At 41.6% G+C, this 23,565-nt stretch overlaps 1 protein-coding gene across 1 annotated transcript in view; it reads right to left on the bottom strand.

The window, feature by feature from the left end:
- The window catches only part of smg6 (SMG6 nonsense mediated mRNA decay factor), a 488,459-nt gene that overhangs the window by 153,707 nt on the left and 311,187 nt on the right, over window positions 1–23,565 (bottom strand). Inside the window, exons 13-14 of the mRNA XM_087977135.1 lie at window positions 20,813–20,989; window positions 14,527–14,676 (exon numbers count right to left, since the gene is read on the bottom strand). Of these exons, the coding sequence (XP_087833261.1) occupies window positions 14,527–14,676; window positions 20,813–20,989 (327 nt within the window). The remainder of the gene's footprint in view (window positions 1–14,526; window positions 14,677–20,812; window positions 20,990–23,565) is intronic.

Below are 23,565 nucleotides of genomic sequence, written 5' to 3' on the forward strand. Positions count from 1 at the left end.
ATTCAACAGTACATTGATGGAAGGAGTTGGCAAAAGGCTCCTACTGAACAATAACCTGTTCACTGATGCTCCTGACCTCACTGAACCTTTATTCTAACATGGACAGATGAGCTGAACTCAAGAAGGGGAGAGAGGGAAACTGCCATTAAGGCAGCATTTCACTGAGTATGGTATCAAAGAGCCCGCGCAAACTTTAAGTTAATGGAAATAAGCAGAAAATCTCTCTGCTGGTTGCAGTCATTAAGGAAGATAGTTGTAAGTGTTGGAGGTCAGTTGTCTCAGCCATTCCACATGACCAAGAAACAGCTGGAGGCATAGGATACTGGAAAGGTTATGGACAACATTCCGACCATTGTACTAAAATCTCCAGGAGTTCCTCAAGGTAGTGCCTTTGGCCCAACTTTCTTCAGCTGTTTCATTAATGATGTTCCCGCATTATAAGGTCAGAATTGGGGTTGTTTGCTGATTGCTACACAATGTTAAGCACAATTTACACCCTTAGATACTGAAGCAGTTTGAATCCAAATACAGAAAGACCTGAACAACATTCAGACTTTGGCTGACTAGTGGCAAATAATACCCAGGCCTTGCAAGTGTCAATCTCCAACGAGAGAATCCAACCATTGTGCCTTGACACCTGATGGTATTACCATCACCAAATCCCCTAATGACATCCTGGGTTACTGTTGAGAAACTGAAGTGGACTTGCCATATGAATACAATCACTACAAGACCAGGTCAGAGGCTAGGAATCGTGCGCTAAGTTACTTAGCTCCCTACTTTCAAAGGCCTGTGAATCATTTAAAAAGCACAAGTCAGACTGTCACTTACTTGGATGACAGCAGCTTCAACAACACTCAAGATGTTTGACACCACTGAGGACAAAGTAGCCCATGTGACAGTCATCTCCTCTTTCATCTTCAACATTCACTCCCTCTACCACTGAAGCTCGGTGGCAGCAGGGTGTACCATCTACAAGATGCACTTGAGAAATTCACCAAGGGTTCTTAGACAACACCTTCCATATGCCAAACCATGACCAGCTAGAATGACAATGGCAGCAGATAGATGTGAATACCACCACCTGCAATTTCCCCTCCAAGCCATTCACCATCCTGACTTAGAAATATATTGTGCTCCTTCAGTGTTGCTGAATCAAAATAGAACATAGAAAAGTACAGCACAGAACAGGTCTTTCGGCCTCAATGTTGTGCCAACCTGTGAACTAATCTAATCTTGAAATTCCCTTCTGAACAACAATGTGGGAGACCATACTTTCCAAGGACCACAACTTGTTCCCACCTCATCTCAAGGGTGATTCAGGTGGGCAATAAATACTGGCTTAACCAGAGTTACCCACAGGGCCTGAATACATACTAAGGCTTTTTTAGGTTCAACATTATATCTCCCCTTTAATATTTCATGTATCTTGCCATGAAACCCAGAACAATTAATAATTTGCATAGTTAACTTATAAGCAACCAGCACTGTTAAATATTTGCAGAATCACAGTTGTATTAAGTTGCCATTTTTTAACCATCAAAATGTTTTTACTCGATTCCCTGAGAGGTATATTTCAGTTAGTGTGGGACCATTCCCATTTTGTACAATTGAAAAACTGAAAGGGTTTCAATTGGCTGTAAAAATACAGGATCCCCAAGTGAGTCTCAATGGCAATGCCATAAGCCTCAGCAATACACTACAAATAATCCTGCAGAGTGGTCACAGAGAAAGTAAATTCAACTGTCAGCAGTAACACTGACTAAATCCACAGCAAAGCCCATGCAAACAGATAGATTCCACGGCACGTGGAGTCCAATACAGCAATGATTGCCTTCTTCAAATGAGAGTCAACAACAGATATGTCAGAGTCTAGTTTTGTCTGTTGAGATCCCAGGTACCTATGCCATCCAACCTGCTTCAAAGATATGGATAAGCATCTGGAAGCTCAGAGATGTAATTATTCAGTGAGGTCGTCATTACAGATGGGAAGGGGGAGATCAGGCACTATCGTCCAAATGAGACTCGCTGCTGTGGAAATGAAATAATGCTCTTATTCAAACTGGTTGAACTATACCAAGCTCAGCAGGAACAAAGTGCTGTCAACTAGAGGTTGACAAATATTCTTCTGTGCTGAGCCCTTATTTGCAGAGATTTATGTCTAAAAATGTTGTATTTTGCAAAGAAGACAATTTATTTTATTGTTTTATAACAGAACATTCTTTAATTAGCTCAGTCCTAATAATCACTTGCCTTTCACAGCAAACTGTTCTTACATCCAGTGAATGAACAAAAGTGTTCCAAGGCTCAGAGCTATCAGAACTATATTACTGAATGAACATAAGAGAATGCTTAGTGACCTTCCCTTATCTGAGTGATAGGGATCAGCTTGTTTGCTGCTTACATACATTGTGGAATCACAGTTTGAGGTCTTGGGAGTTATACTCACAAATTAATCTCTGCATCTGATTGGCTTTATGGACTCCATGAGAGTTTTCAGGCCTCCACAAATGTACAATTAAGAGAATATCATTAGAGTTGTATGAAAATCAGTTGCAGAAAAAATGCTGTATTTCACACATGTAAAATCAGGATCTTGATAATATTTCACTGCCCTGGAAGTGAGAAACCTTGATAGAAATGTTCACTACCTTCTATTGTATTTCGCATTCACAAAAGAGCTTATCGTGGGAAAACAGGACTATAACTGCGTAGGTCTGAAAGATGTTTATAGATTGAAAATGAACATCAAATAGATAAAAATAACAATAGTTAGGAATACATTACAAGAAACAAAGTAGAGATTGAAGTGGATGATGCCACACTGGAATGAATTATTAAGTTTTGTCAAGTTAGGTTAACAGAAGATGGCAGATGTGACACAGACATGAGGAGGAGGTTAGAGAGAGCTCAAAGTAACTTTGTCAAGATGAAGGGTATGTTAACAACAAAGCTTGTAACAAGGAGAAACCTCACAGGATGCAACATTCTATTCACTTTCCTGTCTACCTCAGGAACTTGAGCAATAAGTAAAGATCTGTGGAAGAAAACGGAGGTCTTTGAAATGTGGACGCTATGATGTCTGCTAAAAATTTCATAAACAGACCATGAGACAAATAAAGAGCTGTTTGAAATTGCAAGATCAAAAAGTGACATCCAGAAAAGAGCAAGGAAATCTTTTGGCCATTTGATCAGAGCTCCAGCGATCTGTTACAGAGGGGGAAAGGCAGCAGGGCTCAATCTTTACGTATTTGGATAATAGATGTCACAGGGTGGTTATAGATGGTCTCTGGTAGATATGAGAGGATGACAAAGACAGACAACAGGCTATACCATGACAGCAGATCTCCTGGCAGGAGGAGCGACAAGCAACAGATCTACTAGTAATGTAGCCCCTGGTTTCACTTCAAACTTAGTCACTACATTAAATGTTCTTTCTGAATCTAAACTCTACTGCACTTCATTTAGCTTATTGAATCGAAGCAGGCTACTCTGCCCACAATGTTTGTGGATAGCTCAAAGTTCTGCACACTTCAAACAGCCAGATGAGCTAACCAGACTACATACATCTACAGGGGTCTGTTTGTCCATGGCATGCTATAAGGAATACTTAATGCATGTTCAAGGAAGAACATGTTATCATCTGACTTGGCACTCAACAGCTTCTGGACTCAGCAACAACTTTAACTAATAACTTCTGCCGCCATCTTGCTAAAGGTATTTTTCTTCTTTCCCATTTTTGATTTGTTAGGTTAGACTTTGTCTCGGTTCTTTCCTTTTATCGTTACGTTGTATCGACAGTTTTTATGCAGCAATTCACATATCTCCTCAGTTCTGACAAAAGGTCATTGACCGATGAACAAGGAATAAGCATAGGCCACTTGGCCTTCTCAGCCTGCTTCCCCATTCAATAAGATCATGGCTGATCACATTTTAACCTCAACTCTACATTCCTGCATATCCCCGATAATCCTTCATCACCTTGGGAATAAGAATCTATCACCCCTGCCTGAAAAATATTGAAGTTCTGTCGAGAAATTGTAAAGACTCACAACTCTACAGGAGAAAACCGGTTTCCTCATCTGCTTTAAATGGGCACTCCTTGTTTTTAAACTATGACCATTAGTTCAAGATTCTCCAGAACTGTACAACTAAAACATTAACGCTCCCTCCACATAGGCTATCTGACATGCTGAAATTTTCCAGTTTTATTCTGCTAGTCCTGCATTACATACTTTGTCCCCATAGCCTTGCAAACACTTCCTCCACATTCCATTTTGAAAATCCCTATTGAATCTGCTTCTATCATCTTTTGAGACAGCGTATGTCAGAATACAGTAAATCACTGTCAAAGAAATAGTCCTCATCTCGCCCCTAGTTCTACAAATCTGTGTTGCCAGGTGTAATGGTACAGACTGCTAAATAGAAGCAACAGTCCTATGGGGGAAAATGTCCAAAGTTCTTGTTTTAGTTCTGGATGTAGGTTTGCTCACTGAGCTGGAAGTTTCGTTTATCTGGTATGGTGATAAAACGTCTGAAAACGAACTTTCCAGCTCAGCGAGCAAACCTACATCCAGAACCTCAACCTGAGCTACAACTCTTCTCAAAACTTGCTGTTGTTTTAGTATAAAGCTGGAAGGTAAACCAAAGTAGTGAAAACTGAACTCCTAATTTCTGACATGCGTCGAGTTAATGACCAGTTAATGAGTTATATGGGGTAGAAATACATATTGCATAAAATGGAAAACATGGGGAAAAAAGCGATGAACTGACTGGTCTGACCTTCCAAAATTTTATTCTCTATCAGTCAGCAAAGAGTAATATTGTGCACAATGTATAAACAGCTTTAAATCCAATTCTGCAGGTTTTATTCTGGGAAGCTGGATTAATATTACCCCAGAAAAGTGATTTCAATCTTCAGTACTATATCACTTGAAATGATAAAGCTGTCCCAGGATCACACTAGAAAATAGTTCAGTCACATTTACAAATGGTGATTCAGAACAATAAAGGACAATGGGAACAAATCAAAGGAGTCAGGCTGCACAAGAACCAGGAATTCCTTGAGGGTGCAAGAGCAAGGTTTAACATATGTTGGAATTGCTATCAGCTATTGCAGAATTACATTCTCAGGCATCTTTTGTGGAGATGCTGCAAAAAACTACAAAAATAAAAGTAAGTCTCTAAGCGGATTATTGCTTGTCTTGATAACAGGATACAATATTTTAGTTAGACGGTTTTAGCAGACAAACCAGTGCAACCTCAGGGAAAGCAGTAAGTCTTAAAATGCAGTTATTGCTCAAGGAAACTAATGTTGCACTCTACTTGAAGAATATATCCGAATGGGCATTCTTCATTGAAGTACATCAGCACTTCCCATCCCATTCTTTAATAAAGCACACCAGGGAAGTTAAGGATAGGATTAACAGGAAGGTTCAGGCTCATTATATCTTCATGTTCTCTGGCCAGCACCTGTCTTGGGCTTGCTGCAATGCTCCAGGGAAACACAAGCTGGAGGAACAGCACCTCATTTCCCACTTGGGGACCCTCCAGCTTCCGGGACTCAATATGGAATTCAATCAATTTAGGCCTGAACACTTTCTCCCATGACCTTACCCCAACAAACAGACACCAGGTCTTGTTGTCACACAGTTTGCTATCACAACCATAGCATTGTCAGCTACGACTGGTTCCAATTAGCAGCTGGAAATGTGTTGCTGGAAAAGCGCAGCAGGTCAGGCAGCATCTAGGGAACAGGAGAATCGACGTTTCGGGCATTAGCCCTTCTTCAGGGCATTAGCCCTTTCCTGAAGAAGGGCTAATGCCCGAAACGTCGATTCTCCTGTTCCCTAGATGCTGCCTGACCTGCTGCGCTTTTCCAGCAACACATTTCCATCTCTGATCTCCAGCATCTGCAGACCTCACTTTCTCCCCCAATTAGCAGCTATTGATTCCCCAGGTTGACCTTAACACATTCCTTTGTCTGTCCAACTGTTGTCGTCTCTCTCTGGGTTTCAATTCTACCTCTTGTTTATTTTCCCCCACCAGCACCCCATCTTCTGTATATATGCCTCAACCTTTTCCTATATCAACTACATCACTTCTGAAGTGTCACTGGACCTGTAACATTAACTCTGTTTTCTCTCCATGTATGCAGCCAGATCTGCTGGGTTTTCCCAGCAATTCCTGTTTTTGTTTCCAATTTCCAGTGTCTGCACTTCTTTGGTCTATTGGTTAACACCCTGGTAAACCTTTTCTGTTCCCTCTCCAAAGTTTCCGCATCGTTCTGGTAATGTGGCGACCAGAATGGAATGCAAGATTCCAAATGTGGCCAAGCTAAAATTCTATACAGCTACAACATGTTTTGCCAATTTTTATACTCTATACCCTGACCAACGAAGGCAAGCATGTCACATGCCTTCTTGACCACTTTATCCACTGTGTCACAACTTTCAGGGAACTGTGAACTTGCACACTTAGATCCCTCTGTACATAATACTTCTGGATGTTGGTTTGCTCGCTGAGCTAGAAGGTTCGCGTTCAGACGTTGCACCACCATACTAGATATCATCAGTGAGCCTCTGGATGAAGCACTGGTGGCATGGCCTGCTTTCTTTTTGTGTGTTTAGGTTTCCTTGGGTTGGTGATGTCATTTCCTATGGTGATGTCATTTTTGGTCTTTTTCTCTGGGGGTGGTAAATGGGATCCAAGTCAATATGTTTGTTGATAGAGTTCCAGTTAGAATGCCATGCTTCTAGGAATTCTCGGGTGTGTCTCTGTTTGGCCTGTCTTAGGATGGATATGTAGTCACTTCTTCAAAAAGCTCAATTGAGCTTGTGAGACATGACCTTCCCTACACAAAGCCATGCTGCCTATTGCTAATAAGCTCATATTTTACCAAATGTAGGTAAGAATCTTCTCTAATAATTTCTCTACCACTGACATAAGACTCACCAGCCTGTAATTTTCCAGATTATCCCTGTTGCCTTTCTTAAACACAGGAACAATGTTGGCTCGTCTTCTGGGACCTCTCCTGTGACTAAAGTGGATACAAAGATTTCACACATGATCCCAACAATTTCCTCCCTCAGTATTGTGGGATAGATTCCATCAGATCCTAAGGACTTGTCTCCTTTAAGGTTTTTCAAAACACCCACTATCCCCTCTGTTTTTCATGCCAATATGCCCCTGATATACAGATAGCTATTTGTTAGTGACCTCACCCACTTCCTCCAGCTCCACGGATAAACTTCCTCCTTTGTCCTTGAGTGGATCTACCCTTTCTCTAGCTACCCTCTTGCTCCTTATATACACGTAAAACACCTTGGGATTTTTCTTAATCCTGTTTACCAAGGACATTTCATGATTCCGTTAGCCTCCCTAATTCCTTGCTTAAGTTCTTCCCCGCTTCCTTTAAATTCTCCAAGGACTCTGTCTGTCTTCAGCTTCCTAAATCTTACCTTTGTCTCCTGCCTAATATTGTAGTAGTTAGTATTCCACCAACTTAATACTTTCACCCGAGGACTGTTCTTATCCTTATCCCTAAGATAGCTTATACTTACAGAGCATGTCACTGTTACCAACATGCTCCCCCACTGAAACTTCTCTCACCTAACTGGGCTCATTCCACAAAACCAGGGTCTCGTATGGTGCCTTCTCTAGTTGGATGTTTTAAATATTGCTTAAAAAAAAAATCTCCAATATATAGTTAACAAACTCCCCCCACTCAAGCCCCTCGCACTAATGGAACCGCAGTCAATGTAGGGGAAGTTAAAATCACCCACCACAACAACCCCTATTGCATTTACATTTTCCATAATCTATCTGCATATCTGCTCCTCTAACTGCCACTGGCTGTTGGGAAGCTTGCAGTACAACCCCAAAGTAATTGCACCTTTCCTATTCCTGAGCACTACTTATATTGACCTCGCTGGATGAGTCCAAGGTGCCCACCCTTAGTACAGGTGTTAAGTCATCCCATATCACTAACTGATATGTATTAATCCAAGTTCATCACCCTTACCTGCCATACTCCTCACGGTAAAACAAATATACCTCAGCTTGCCAGTTTTTTTCTGCTTTTCCTCTTAACCTTATTGGCCTTTGTCCAACTCCTCCTCAGTCATTTTACTTGCTGATCTACTATTCTGATTCCTGACCTCCGACACAAACCCTTTCGAGTGGCATGAGCAAACCTCCCTACCAGGAAGTTAGTGTCCCTCCTGTTTAGGTGCAACCTTCTCTTCTTAGATTGGTCCAATCTGCCCTGGAAGACATCCCAATGATCCACATATCTGAAGCTATCCCTCCTACACTACCTCTTTAGCCACATATTAAGCTGTGTTATCTTCCTATTTCCGAAAGCTAGTACTTCCAAATAAACCTGTTGGATTATAACCTGTTGGATGTGGGCGGCACGGTGGCACAGTGGTTAGCACTGCTGCCTCACAGCGCCTCAGGCGACTGACTGTGTGGAGTTTGCACGTTCTCCCCGTGTTTGCGTGGGTTTCCTCCGGGTGCTCCGGTTTCCTCCCACAGTCCAAAGATGTGCAGGTCAGGTGAATTGGCCATGCTAAATTGCCCGTAGTGTTAGGTAAGGGGTAAATGTAGGGGTATGGGTGGGTTGCGCTTCGGAGGGTCGGTGTGGACTTGTTGGGCCGAAGGGCCTGTTTCCACACTGTAATGTAATCTAATGTAATCTAAAAAAAAATACCCTGATGTTGTGTGATTTTGAACTTTGTCCATCCCACTCCAACACAAGCACCTCCACATTATTCCCATTCTAAACCTCACTGGCATGTGGCACACAGAGGAATCCCAAGATTACAATCCCAGACACCCTGCTTTTCAATTTATTACTTAATTCCCTGAACTCCCTTTGCAGGACCTCATTGCTTTTCTTGCCTATGCTATTAGTACCAATGTATACCTCTAGCTACTCACCCTCCCTTCTGAGAATGTTCCCTGCAATCTCAGATGGTGTAATACATGCCTGTTTACATCCTCCGTCCTCAACATCCAAGGCTCCAGATATACCTTTCAGGTGAATCTGTACATCGTTAAATCTAGTCTTCTGTTCACAATGTGGTCTCCTCTTCACTGGGGAGACTAAATGCAGACTGGCTGTCTGCCTTGCAGAACACCTACTTTCTGTCGTAAAAATGACCCCAAGCTTTCAGTTGCCTGTCACTTCAACAAAGCACCATGTCCCCATGCTAACATTTGTCACAGGCCTTTTGCTGTGTTCCAGCAAACCTCAACACTAGCTCGGAGAACAGCATCTCACTTTCTGTTTGGTGACCTTGCAGCCTCTGAGACTCAATATGAGATTTAATAACTTTAAAGCCCAAATCTATCCTTTGTTTTAACCACCCTCACACCCAGCGCTGTTATGACATGGGTTGCTTTTAGCAAACAAACACATTTTCATCCACTCTTGAGCTGTTATCACATTTATGGCTTGCTTTCAGCGCAAGCTACCCAATCTTTGCTACCCTCAGCTCTCATTATTGCTTACTCAGCTTCTCTTCTGTCCTGACCTCAAGTTCATCTGGACCATCTCGGACACCTCCCTCCCCTTCCTGGATCTCTCCATTTCCATCTCCGGTAACCGACTCAGCAACGAGATCTACGGCAAATGAACCGACCCCATCAGCTACCTGGACTACACTTCCTTCTCCCCCACTCCTGTAAAAACGCTACATCTTACTCTCAATTCCTCCACCGTATCTGCTCCCAGGAGGAGTAATTCCACCCCAGGACATCCTAAATGACCTTCTACTTCAAGGACCACAACTGCTCCTCCTACGTGGTCAACAATGCCCTCCAGTGCATCTCTTCCACTTGCTGCACCTCCACCATTGAACTCCACCCTTCCAACTGCAACAAGGACTGAACACCCCCCTCCCCGGTCCTCACCTTCCATCCCACTAATCTCTGCCATTTCCACCACCTACAGTCAGACCCCATCACCAGAGATAAATTTCCCTCCCCACCCCTATCTGTGTTCTGCAGAGACCATTCCCTCCGTGACTCCCTTGTTAGGTCCATGCCCCTCAAGAGGTGTAAAACCTGCGCCCACCCATTCCCCTCACTTCCATCAAAGGCCCCAAAGAATCCTTCAACATCTGGCAGAGAGTTTTCTGCACATCCAACCATCTCATCTACTGTGTCCGTTTCTCTCGATGTGGTCTCCTCTACATTGATGAGATAGGACGCCAACTTGCAGAACAGTTTAGAGAACATCTCTGGGACACATGTACCAAACAACTCCACTGCCTTGTGGCGGACCACTTCAACTCCCCATCCCACTCCACCAAGGACATGCAAGTCCTGGGTCGGCTCCACCGCTAAATCTAAGAAGAACGTCTTATCTTCTGCCATGGGACCCTCCAGCCACAAGGCATTGATGTTGATTTCACCAGTTTCTTCATCTCCCCTCCTCCCACCTTATCCCAAATCCAAATCTCCAACTCGGCACCGCCATCTTGAACTGTCCTACCTGTCCATCTTTCTTCCCACCTATCTGCTCCATCTTCCCCTCTAACCTATCACCACTCCCCTCCAACTGCAACTACCTATCGCCTTCCCAGTTACCATCCCCTCAGCCCCATCCCCAACCCTCCTATTTATCTCTCAGCCCCTTGCCCCCACATTGCTGATGAAGTGCTTATACTTGAAACGTCGATTCTCCTGCTTCGCGGATGCTGTCTGACCTGCTGTGCTTTTCCAGCGTCACACTTTTTGACTTCTCTTCTGACCTGCCATCCATAATTCCCTTGTTGCCTTTTCATATCCCTCTCTCTCTTTGGGGTCCATCTACACCTATCTGTTCATCTCTCTATCAACTTTACCTTCAGCATAAATACCAAGTTTTCCTAGCTGCTATCTGTTCTGTTAGAGTCACCAGACTTGAAATATTAACTCTGTTTTCTTCTGTCAGATGCTGCCAGACCTGCTGAATTTCACCAGCAATTTCTGTTTTTGTTTCTTTTGGCAGAGGCTGATTAACTTGACACAACGTTTCACTGAAGCTTGTTGCATCCACTTCTGTAATTAGTTATTGCTACTCCAACTAACTTGGTGCCTGGTTCAGGAAGATATGATGGTACATGAGGTGGGGTCACGTTAAGGTAATACTTGGTTAGCTTACAGAAAGCTATGATGTTAGCCAAGTTGAGAAATACAACTGTTTTCCAGGGCTATCGAAAATTCGGAGGGGGTTAGCTTGGAAGCAGAATTACAACATTATGAATAAGACAGCACAGACTGTCACATTAAGTCAGCTTGTGGGAAAGATCAATCCTTTTTGTGATCAGTTGGGTGCCTGATTCACAAAGAACTGGATCCCCATATTTATTAACATTTGCACCAAATTACTGGGAAATCCACCCAGGCAGATTTAACAGTCATTATTCATTCATGAATGTGGTGCGGCTGGCAAGGCCAGCATTTGTTGCCCATCCCCTAATTGCTTTTGAGAAGGTGGCGCTGGGCTGAATATACAGTACACATATTCTGCCCATATGGATAAATCACATTAACAGATATACCTCAGCAATAGTTAGTCAATACACTGAAACTAATGATGTGTATGGGACTTTGAATAGCCTCTGATGATAGATTTGTACGTCTGGATCCTAGTGATGAGCCAAGTGGATTAGTCAACAACTTCAGTAATTCAGAATACTCTCACTCTGCCTGGTTTGGCTAGGAGTTTAACAATTCTGGTTTGGAGGGTTAACTCAGCTCAAACCTTCCACTGTCTCTTTGACCAAACTTAATCCAGTGAGTCCACAAACGGATTTTAATGTGAAATCACAAACTGGCAGAGACAAGGAAGTGAAAAGCATATCAAATGAGTTGTTTAGCAGGGGAGTAGTGTCATCACAAGTACAAGGCTCAGGCAAGCTCGGAAATGCGTCTACAAGAGAGTAGTAGTGGAAGGGAGCTTCTCAAAATGGAGAACTGTGACCAGTGGAGTTCCACAGGAATCCATGCTGGGATCACTACTGTTTGTGATATACATAAATAATCTATAGGTATTCTGATTAGCAAGTTTGCCGAATACACTAGGATTGGTGGAGTAGCAGATAGTGAAGGGGACTGTCAGAGAATGCAGTAGAATAGAGATAGACTGGAGAGAAATGGCAGATGGAGTTCAATCCGAGCAAATGTGAGATGATGCATTTTGGAAGATTCCAATTCAAGGGCGAACTATATGGGTAAATGGAAAAGCCCTGGGAAAAATTGATGTACAGGGAGAGATCTGGGTGTTAGGCCCATTGTACCCTGAAGGTGGTAATGCAAGTTGATAGAGAGTGTTCAAGAAGGTATACGGCATGCTGTCCTTCATCGGATGGGGTATTGAGTGCAAGAGTTGGTAGGTCATGTTATAGTTGTATAGGACTTTGGTTCGGCTACATTAGGAATACTGCGTACAGTTCTGGTCTCCACATTACCAAAAGGATGTGGATGCTTTGGAGAGGGTGCAGAGGAGGTTCACCAGGATGTTGCCTGGTATGGAGGGTGTTAGCTAAGAGAGGTTGAGTAGATTAGGATTATTTTCATTAGAAAGACAGAGGCTAAGGGGGGGGGGGCACCTGATTGAGATCTACAAAATCATGAGAGGTATAAATAGGGTGGATAGCAAGAAGCTTTTTTCCAGAGTGGGGGACTCAATTACTAGGGATCAAAGTGACAGGGGAAATGATTAAGGGAGATGTGCATGGACAGTTCATACAGAGGGTGGGTGTCTGGAATATGTTGCCAGCAGAGGTAGTAGAGGCTGGTACAATAGTCATTTAAGATGTGTCTAGACAGACACATGACTGGGCAGAGAGCAGAGATCCTTAGAAACTAGGCGACAGGTTAGATAGAGGATCTGAATCGGTAAAGACTTGGAAGGCCAAAGGGCCTGTAACTGTGCTGTAAATTTCTTTGTTCTTTGAGGCCCTATGAGTTAGCAAGATGGGGATGGTAGTCGGGGGGTTGGGGGGGGGGGGGGGGGGGGGGGGGGGGATTGTGGTATGAAAGGTGAGGTTAAGGGAAGAAAGGAGGATAAAATAATCACATGACAAAATGCCAAGAGAAATATAAAATGAAGGTTGAACACAGCAGAAATAAATAATTATTTCAGGAAACGTTTGAGGTGGGAGAAGAGATCTTCAACAACAAAACTGGAACAGGACTTGGAACTGCAGAACTGATTAAAGGAAAACAAGAAAAGACTCATCAGTCCATCTCACTTGTACTACAATCTTGGTTTAAACCTGTTTGGACTGTGTACATTCCTCCTTCACATTGGGAACCTGTCCATTTCCTATTTGATAAAAGCATACAAGCAGGAGTAGGCCATTCAGTTCCTTGAGTTTCCTTCCCTATTTTAATTTGGTATGGAGTAGATCATTAATCCAGATTACTTTAGTTTTAACTGGAGTTCTCACCCATGGACTGGCAACAGTTTATTCTGCAACTCAAATCTGAAGAGTGTAGTATCTACTCTTCTAATGACACTTGTGGCTTTAGTTAATAACCACATCCTATACTAAAGTCACCTTCTACATAAACTTGTAATGTCCTTTTGAGATTTGCAGAAACAAGATTTGAAAAAGCGACACTGTGATTAACCTGAAATGGAGCACCTCTCTCTGCTGTTGAGGTATCCCTGGCAAAGAACAAAATACAATGTGTGTGGGAGCTTATTCAGTGAAAATTGCTGCTCAGTCCTGCATTTCATCAAAGATTAAAGTTAAAAAATACATCATTGACTGCAAAGCACCTCTGGGACATCCTTGGGTTTTGTAAGGCACTACATAAATGTACATCCTATGGTCTTTTTTCCATGAAACACTATCCTTCTCTCTGTTGCTCCAGACTCTTACCTGAGACCTCTAGGGGTCATGGTCTTGACGTTAAGATCTGTGCATAATGAATTAAGTATAGGAAACAGTGCAGAGAGCTTGGTTGTAATGTGATGCAAGCCAAATTTCAGTGGTTAAAGAGTTAATGGAACTAAAGCTGGAACTAATCCTTTCAAAAATAAGAAATCAGTTCTAACTGGTGCACAGGTTAACAAAGTCAGTGATTGATTTTAATGATTTTAGTACGAGACACTGGGACCTGAACAGTGAGTTCAAAATGTAAAAACATATAACTAACTTGAATAAATGTGTCTTTGGGAGAAGTCGTCTGAAAACATGTTTTTTTCTGAATGGATAAATCCAGGAGAAAGCATCCGACGCTGTTGATATTAACATTTTAAAACATTTATCTTACTTTTAAAAGGTTAAGCTGGGTTTGGAAAAATAACTCGAGTCTGTTCAGGACCAAAGCCAAAGCCTCGAGGGCACACATGTGCATTTTCCCAAAAGGGTCTTTGGTTTGCCTATTTTATAACCAGCTCTGCATAGCACAAAAGTTTGAAGCATATGGCTAGACAGATGCTTCTGGCTCCTATTCAAGGCTGACAGAAAAGAAAGAAAAAAAGATGGAAAGTTTTTTTCCCGAGTGAAGAGCCTTGGGTACCTGGATTTTTTCCTGTCTGCGCTGCTGCTCGGCAAATCTTTTAGTTAGCGCTTGCTTTTTTGCCCTCAATTCCTTTATATCATCTTCCCCTTCGCTGCCATCGGGCTCAGAGCTTTGTCCTTCGTATTCTTCAATGATGACATCTTCTTCCTGTACACAAATGGTTGGCAACAGAACTGAAGTGAGGAACAATGAAAAATGAGACTGCTACTAACAAGATACAGCAAGGCCCTGCCATCTTCAATATTCAGCTCTATACATTAAACAAAAGCACAGGAACACAGACTCGAGCCATGTCACATTCATGCCTCACTGATTAATAGCGCCTTGATAAGAAGAGAAGCTGCCAGAAATCTAGACAAACATGGATTCTCAAGGCAGTCTGGTAGCTCTAGTGAACTCCAAACCTAGCAGATTCCTAAATTCAAATTCAGTAATGACTGATATTTGAACATGCCTTGCCGAATGGATAAATGCTCTACATCAGAATGTTTAGACAGACCAGATACAGTTTTATGCCATCACAATGCACTGCTGGTCAGGGAGGGAAAGCTACAGAATTGGGTAGCTAACCACATATGACAAGCACAATCCACACAAAGCAAGGATCTATCCTGCAGTCACCCCAGGCAGCCTTAAGGGTCTGCTTCCAAATACCTCACCTGGCTCTGTGCAAAGGACTGGGACCTGATCATCTCATCCATCACTTCTTAAGTGGGAAAACATTTTTTGAAACATATTCCACACCATTGCACAGCTGAGTCATTCACTCATGAGAATTCACTGTGTAGGTTGAATCCTTGGACATCACTCCAGCCAGAGCAACACAGCTCTAGGCCTTATGTGCCACAGCACATTACTCTGAGAGAAATAACTGATGGAATATTCATTGTACTGCTAGCTATTGAGAGTGTATTCAACAAGCATTGTCATCGAAAAGGTCACTGTCAATCAAAGGTTTTTGTACAAAATACAAAAAAAAACCCAGGAGGCTACACCCTAGCTTCTAGTCAAACCTTCTCCCTATTTGTAAGTGGTGACTCATATCAGAGTACAACTGCACAGACCTTGTCAGCCCAAGTAGCTCTTCTGCAGGTGTAAAGCCTAAACAGCAAAAGCTGACAGTCAATCATCAGCCAGCATGGACTGATTGTGCTGTCAGGAGTATGAAGGCCAATCTCTGCTTCTACTGTTGCTTCTTGAGATTAGCTAACTCAGCAGATACCAGGTTTGAGTTATGGACTTTGCTAGTCAGCATTATTCAGGAGCAAGACCACATGCTAACATTTCAATGACTTTACCGATCACCAGGAGGAGGTAACATTTCAAAAATAAACGGCATAAAGTTCTCACCATGCAGGAATACCACATTAAAACCTACTGTTAAAGATCAAAACTCAGTCTCCACATTATAAAGAACTGGCTAGTCTGGAGCACTCCTCAGCTGTCCAGCTGATGCAAGGACCACATCATATCAGCAGTCCACAGAAAGCCAGGCAGGGGAAAGAAACAGTAAAACTTAGCAATAAAATAGAAGTTAGATAATCAGGCATTTAAAAACTCTGACCGTTATAATTTTTGGCAGGATTTAATATTGAGCAGATTTTTAAAGCAATTGTCAGCAGTGATTTAAGTTTTGGGGTTTATTATAATATTCCACTAAGAAGACATCGTGGTATTGAAAGAGGTTTGAACTTAAATAACTGAACAGTAGACTTGTTGGTGTCTGCCCGAGGCTACATTAATACAGTGTTGATATTGGATTCAGACAGCATAAACCCTTGGCTGGAGAGGCACCAGCAGTCTCAGAGCACTGAGTTTACTCTCTAAGTTTCACATCAGATGTACATGTACAGCATTGACAGCTTCTGAACCACAATACAGTGATGTACAGGGCTCCACCAATCATGTATGTACACTAGCTAACACTGGCGACTGGCTCATACTGTTACCTAGCAAATATTCTATTTAGTTTAAAGGGAAGAGGGAAGACAAACACTGGCGTGCCTTCTGCATGCCTCATGGATAGTAGCTTTGTATCAAAAGCCACCAGTTTCCATCTGCTTGAGAACATTAGATAAAAAACAAATTTCTATGACAATAAAATGAGCCAGAAAGATGAGGCGAGGATTATAGTGAAAAACTTGCTGGCTTAGGACCATACAGTACCATGTGGGCTGAACAATCCAGAAGTGTCACAAGGTTGCAGCTCTGTTCTGAGTGGGCTATGACAGCGGTGGGAATGTACCCAGGAAAGAATGCCCACTCTCAGCTGCTATCCACAGTTAAATATAAAACTGTACATATCAGATTAGGACAGGTTAAGACTCAGATTTAATATTTTTGGCAGTCAGAAAAGTACTGATGCTTACAATAGAGGCTGACACAGGAAGGTCTAATGGGGTCTGTGAACCTCAACAGAAGTCAGCACTTTTAATACTGGGCGGTTTTAAAGCAACTTTTGTTCGTGATTTAAGTTATCATTTAGGGTATCAAAGAATGAAAACTGGGAAGGATGAGGCTGACTATAAACTGTGACCCCAACACAATGAGGTGAAATAGATACCCTTTGCAGCTCAAATGTCTGTGAGATGTTCCGATATGATGTTTTAAAGATTTATTCTATTTGCCCTGCATAAATGTGCTCAGCCCTTAGAGAGGGCCAGCTGTCGCTGGTTTAAAATTATTAGAAAAAAAAGCCTGAAAGATTCAGAATAAATGGGTTTTCTTTCCAATAGTGACATCTCCAGAAAGTTGAGAGATGTTGGCTCCTTGCGTTATTTTCTGGCAGCACATGAAGATCCTTGCCTCAGTGACAGCAGCTTTGAGACCTTCTGTACTGTAGATCTGTGAGTCATTAACCAAGTAAACTGGATTGTGGCAGAGATCAGGCATTATCACTGCACCTTTCTGCCAATTACAAATTTTACCATCTTACCTTGGTTCTGCTAAAATATTATTTAAATTGACAAAATCCTCTCAGGACTTAAATCAGATGCTAAGTATTTGCTGGCAACAATCACTAAACAAAAGAATGTTCCCTTGGTAATGTGGTACTTTCCAGGCTCCTCTTTGCCAACTAATCATCAAATATTTGGAACAAGTACCCTTCCCTTCCTTCTTCCACCCCCAATCCCACTCCCCCATTTTATCTTTAAGGCAGTGACGGGGAAGTTTGAAAGACATCTGTTTGTGTCTGAAGCATTCCCTACATGGTCATTCTTCATATCAGCCTCGACAGTAAGAGTAGCAGACCACTCATCCACAAGATACTTCAATGGCAAGCTCCTACAGGACTTGAATGACACACACAAAGCATGGGTCATGATGAGTAGCAGGAACTTTGTGGTTTTCCCCTCAGTAGTCTACGGACATTGGGGCTAAATACATCAAACCTAATGTTACTCTGTTAATATACTGAAAAGGATAGGAAGGGAGAAGGCAAGGGCCCATTTGATTTTCAATTTGTTGCGAGCATTTTATATGGTTGAACATACAGTAACATCGAAAATATTGCAGAGTCATGTTGTGGATAGAAAATACTTGTATTTATTATGCATCTTTAATGTATCAGATCATCCCAAAGTCTTTGTAGGAGCATTATCAGGCAGACCTGACATAGAGTTCCATAAAGATATATTAGGGCAAGTGACAGAAAGGTTGGTCAAATAAATAACTTTCCAGCAATATCATAGGATCACACAGGGTTAGGGATAATATATTAGTTTGGACAGATAATTGGCTAACCAACAAAAAGCAGAGTGTCAGGATAAATAGCTCTTTTTCTGGTTAGCAAGCTGTAACTAGTGGGGTGCCACAGCATTCGGCCCTTGGGTTCAACTATTTATAATCAATATTAATGATGTGGATGTGGTAACAAAGTATTTTAGCCAAATTTGCAGATGACACTAAAGCAGGTAGGAAAATGATCTGCAAGGTAAAAAAATAAGGAATTTACAAATGGATATGGAGAGATTAGGTAAGTGGGCTAAAGTTTGGCAGTTGAAGCTTAAGACGGATAAGCATGAGGTTATTCATTTTAGTCAGAGGAACAGAAAGGCAACTTATTATCTAAATGAAGAGAAATTTCAGAGTGCTTTGGTGCAGAGGGATCTGAGTATCCTTGTGCACGAATCACTGAAAACTGGTCTACAGGTACAGCAGAAAAACAGAATTATGGCATTTATTGTTAAAGAAATACAGTTTCAAAGTAGGGAAGTTTTTGCTTCATCTATACCGACATTTGTAAGACTGCACCTGGAGTACCGCGTACAAGTTTGGCCCCCTGACTTGAGGAGTGATGTAGAAATTATTGGAGGCAGTTCAGATGAGGGTCACTAGATTGATCCCAGAGTTGAGGGATTCATCTTATGAAGAGAGATGAGCAATTTAGACCGATACTCTTTGGAGTTTAGAAGAATGAGAGGAGATCTAATTGAAGTATATAAGTTGGTTAAAGGGATTGACAAAGTAGATGTAGAAAGGATATTTCCTCATATGTGGCAATCTAGAAAGAAGGATCATAGGTTTAGCAGATTTAAAACACAGATGAGAAATTATTTCTCTCAAAGGATCATGTCTCTGCAGAATTCACAATCGAGAATACAGTGGATGCTGGGTTATTGAGTAAATTTAAGGAGGAGCTACACAGATGTTTAATTATTAATGGATTGAAGGGTTATGAAGAGCAGGCAGGAAAGTGGAGTTAAGGCCAGGATGAGATCAGCCATGATCGTATTAAATGGCAAAGCAGACCCAAGGGGTTGAATTGCCTGCTCCTGCTCCTGCTTCTACTGCCCATGCTCTTACAAAAAGAGGAAAAAGAAGTGGAGAGGTTTAGAGAGGGAAATTGTCAAGATGTCAGAGGCCAGAATTGGAACAGTACACATATTACAAGTTTGTGGGACTGGAAGAGATTACAGAAATAAGGAAAGGCCATAGAGAGATTTGTAAACAGAATGAGAATTTAAAAATAAGACAACTTTAACTAGGTCAGTGAGCACAGGGTAGCCATTAGGGCACAGGCAGAAGAGTTTTGAAACACTTCATATTTAGAAGTAGAATACATGGGAGGTCAGGAGGGACGTGTAGGAATTATAAAATCCTGAGATAAAAAGGCACAAATGAGGGATTCAGCAAGAGACAGGTTTAGGCAGAATGGAGTCAAATAATATTGAATTAGACATGGATGTGTGTTGTAAGTTCATCACAGAAGCAAATGCAATACCAAGGCCAAAAAGACTGGTGACAGTTGACAGGGACAGGGGTGGAAACAGTAGCTAGGCAATGGAGTTTGCCGATGGGACCAAAGACATCTTTTGGTCTTACAAACATTTAGTTGGAGAAAATTGACATACAGGCTAATAATTATAGACAATGGGGAGAGACTGAAAGAAGTGGTGCTGCTAGTTTGCTAGACATCAAACATGGCGGAACTGGAGATTTCAAGATTGAAATCTAAAGATTTGTTTGGTAAGGATACTCTGTGATATGGAAAAAAGGCTAGTTAATGGAGCCACTGTACAGTGCATACCTGCTAGGATCAAATCACCTGAGAGAATAGGCTACTCAATGTACCAATGTTTCCTTAAATTACCAGCTCCTAACAGTATATATTTTTATCTCTGTGTAAGAACTCTTACTTATGTGGTCAAGGTGATAAGGGGAAAGAGGTGGTGCCTTCCTGGTTTCAGCTGTAGTTACTGTAGTGCTGACAGCCATCATTAGCACTGATAACCAACATGGCAGCCCATCAACTAGAGATGTCATCAAAAAACAGAAACACACAAAGGCAGTCAGGAATTTGTTTACATTGACTATTCAATCCGTTAATAAACAGAGCCAAAGCAGGAAGCAGCTGATTCAGCTCTGCATTGTCTAATCTACGTGAGGGATGCACAAGCTCATGCATCCACGTGATGAATCGATTCCGAGGGAGAAAAGAATTTAGTGAATAAAGGACTGGGGATAGTGCAGCTTTAAGGGAGCATATGAAAAAGCAGGAACCAGCAAAATCCCTAATCATATCAGGATGTGGGCTGCTGCTCAATTTTCCACACAAACCAATGAGTTTGTCTCTTCCTGTATCAGTGCTCCAAGCAGGGCCCCCTGTGAAATCAGTGCCACAGCTATAAACTTTATCCTATTCCTGAACCTTGACCTTTCCAAGGTTAGCTCCATTAAATCATCCATTTAAAAGTGAAATAGAAAACAGCATGTGGATCTCGTAGCAGCAGTGGAATTTCAGGAAATGGAACAAAAAAAAAAACCCTCTGGTGTACTGTACCTGATCCTCCAGTTGTTTTCCCTGCTGGCTTCCATCTTCCTTTCCCAGGCTGTCTGGGATGGGTGCCATTGACACATACTTTCCACCCTTGAATGCCAACAGAGGTTCTTCTTGGCCGCACAGAGCTTCCAGGAAGTACTTTAGCACTGTGACCCTTTTGCAGTCAGCCGCTATTACCTAGTGTTTTGGGGAGGAAACCAGAACATTAAGCAGGGGGTAAAAACCACATTGTTGGTCAAATGCCAAAAGGCTGATGAAAAACGTGTCAAACAAAACTTAGACTACAGGGGAGGGGTTGCGCTGAGACTGGGCTGGGGAAAGCATCAGGAGCCACAAGAATGGTCACAAGGTGGTTCACATGCTTGCACCAGTAGTCACTATGTGCAACCAAATTCAAGAGAAAGGAACAGTATGAGGACGGAGCAGCAAATTTCAAAAGTTTAAGTCACTAAAAGGAAACTTAAAAGCATTTCCACAATAGCATCAACTTCCTCCTTTCTCTAACTTTAGCCACCTATTATCATACTACTTGTCAGCCACTTGACATGAGCATGATCCATGACCACAAAACCAAAATCTTAGGCTTGACCTTAAGCCAGGGGGCACAGACATTAAGTCATTTCTGTGTTTTTTTTTCTGGTCAGGAGGCTCACTGACACTCCTACAAAGTGACTAAACACAGCACTAATTCTGAAACCATAATGCTTGTTTTTCATTACAAATTATTGTACTGAAATTGACAGCATATTCTTGACAAATGGATAAAACATTGCATTTTTACTTTTAACAAATGTAAGGGTATTTGAGTCCAAATATATTTTCACAACATGGAAAACTGTGTTATGAAGATATGGCCTTACTGTACTTTTAAGAGAGTAAAAGCTGGCAGTGACAGCACCAAGTGTTCTCAAGAAGACACAACATAACATGTAATCCAGCTACTGGGCTAGCTGGTTGACTGGAAACAACAAAACAGAATTGAATTACGCCAATCAGTTTAAATTATACCCCCAAAAATACTAAATTCCAATCAAGTTTGAATTGAGTATATTGACAATCTTAAAAGCCAGTGCTTTGGGGTATAAGACAGGGAAAAGTGAACAGTTGGGAGGAGAACTGCCACCAGACCAACAGCTATAGACTGCCAGTCAGAACTCTCTGAGAGGTATCTGTCTAGAGAAGGAGTTTGCAAACAGAAAAAACATCAACACAGACCTGGAGAGCCAATCTACCAACAAAGATAAAGAGAAGATTCAACCACTGGCGGGGTTTTAAAATTTAAATTTTTCTGTAAACCTTAATTGGGAGTTTTATCAGACGAGTATTATAGAAGGGAAGGTAAAAGATACGTTGGGGAAGGAATTGCAAATAGCTGTTAATTATTCTCTGTTATACTTTAAGAAATAAAGTTGTTAATTTTTACTTTAAATAGTTCTTGGCCGCTCAAATATTTACAGATCACTGCATGGGATAAAGCTTTTCTGTGTTGCTGGTTTTAAAATAAGCAGGAGGGTTTACCCAGTGTTGTAACACTTTGGGGGCTCGACTGGGATTTGAACTGTTTTAGACAGATTTGAATAGATTTGGAGGTATGAAAAATCCCAGCAGATTTAAACACTTGCAGGTTAAGTGTCCTACCTCTTTAAATAAAATGTAGGTGAGACAATTTGTTTACTTTTGGTGACTTGTAGTTCATCAAATTTAAAGTGAAATGGCTCTTAAAATTGCTGAGGAGGTTCTGGGATTCTCAAATTTGCCAAGAAAGTTTAGAAGGAAAGAAAAAAACCATACATTTAGAATTAGCAAATAAGTTAGATTTGGGTTTAACCAAGGATAAAAGTAAAGCTGAAACTGTAAAGAAGTTACTCAAACACTGAGGTGTGTCAGAGAAACAGACAAGTGCAGTCGAGGTAGAAAAACTTCAATTACAATCGAGGAAAATTGAGTTAGAAGATAAACAAAGAGAGAGAGGGGGGAGAGAGAAAGGGAGAGAGAGAGAAGTGAGGGAGAGGAGATGAAAAGGAGAGAGAAGGTTCTTGGCTGAGCAAAGATGCAGAGAAGAAAGGGAAAGAGAATGAGAGGGGAAAGAAAGAGAGGGAAAAGAAAGCGAGAGAACGTTCTTAGCTGAGCAAAAAGAGAGAATTTGAACTTGAGAAGTTGTGACTTAGTCAGTCAAGTCAAGTTAACAGATGGAGATTAAAAGAGCAAGTAGTGATATATAAAAATATGTCAAAACTCTGCCACATTTTAACGAGAAAGATGTTGAACCTTTCTTTATTTCTTTTGAAAAATTGGCTGGGTAGATAGAGTGGTCCGAGGATTTATGGGTCATGCTAATTCAGACTAAACTGGTAGGCAGAGCGAGTGAGGTATTTGCCGCACTGTCCGATGAGGTGTTAAGAGATTATGAAGAGGATAAACAGGCTATTATAAGTGCTTATGAATTGGTACCAGAAGTGTATAGACAGCGGTTCAGAAACACAAAGAAGGAACCAGGTCAGACTTCTGTTGAGTTTGAAAAAATTAAACATAGTCATTTTGATCGATGGGTATGTGGTTTGAAAATAGATAGGAGATTTGAGGTTCTAATACAGACTATTCTGCAGGAGGATTTTAAAAGTTCATTTCCAGAGACGGTAAGAAATCACATGGAGGAACAGAAAGTTCAGGAAGTGAGAAGGGCAGCAGAATTAGCTGATGAGTACATGCTTCCAGCTAGAATTTCGTCTTGTGAGGGATAGTAATTGGGAGAA

Source organism: Chiloscyllium plagiosum, unplaced genomic scaffold (genome assembly GCF_037043375.1).
Source record: "Chiloscyllium plagiosum isolate Xiang-an unplaced genomic scaffold, Cpla_swu_hap1 HiC_scaffold_31, whole genome shotgun sequence".
NCBI classification, from domain to species: Eukaryota; Metazoa; Chordata; class Chondrichthyes; order Orectolobiformes; family Hemiscylliidae; genus Chiloscyllium; species Chiloscyllium plagiosum.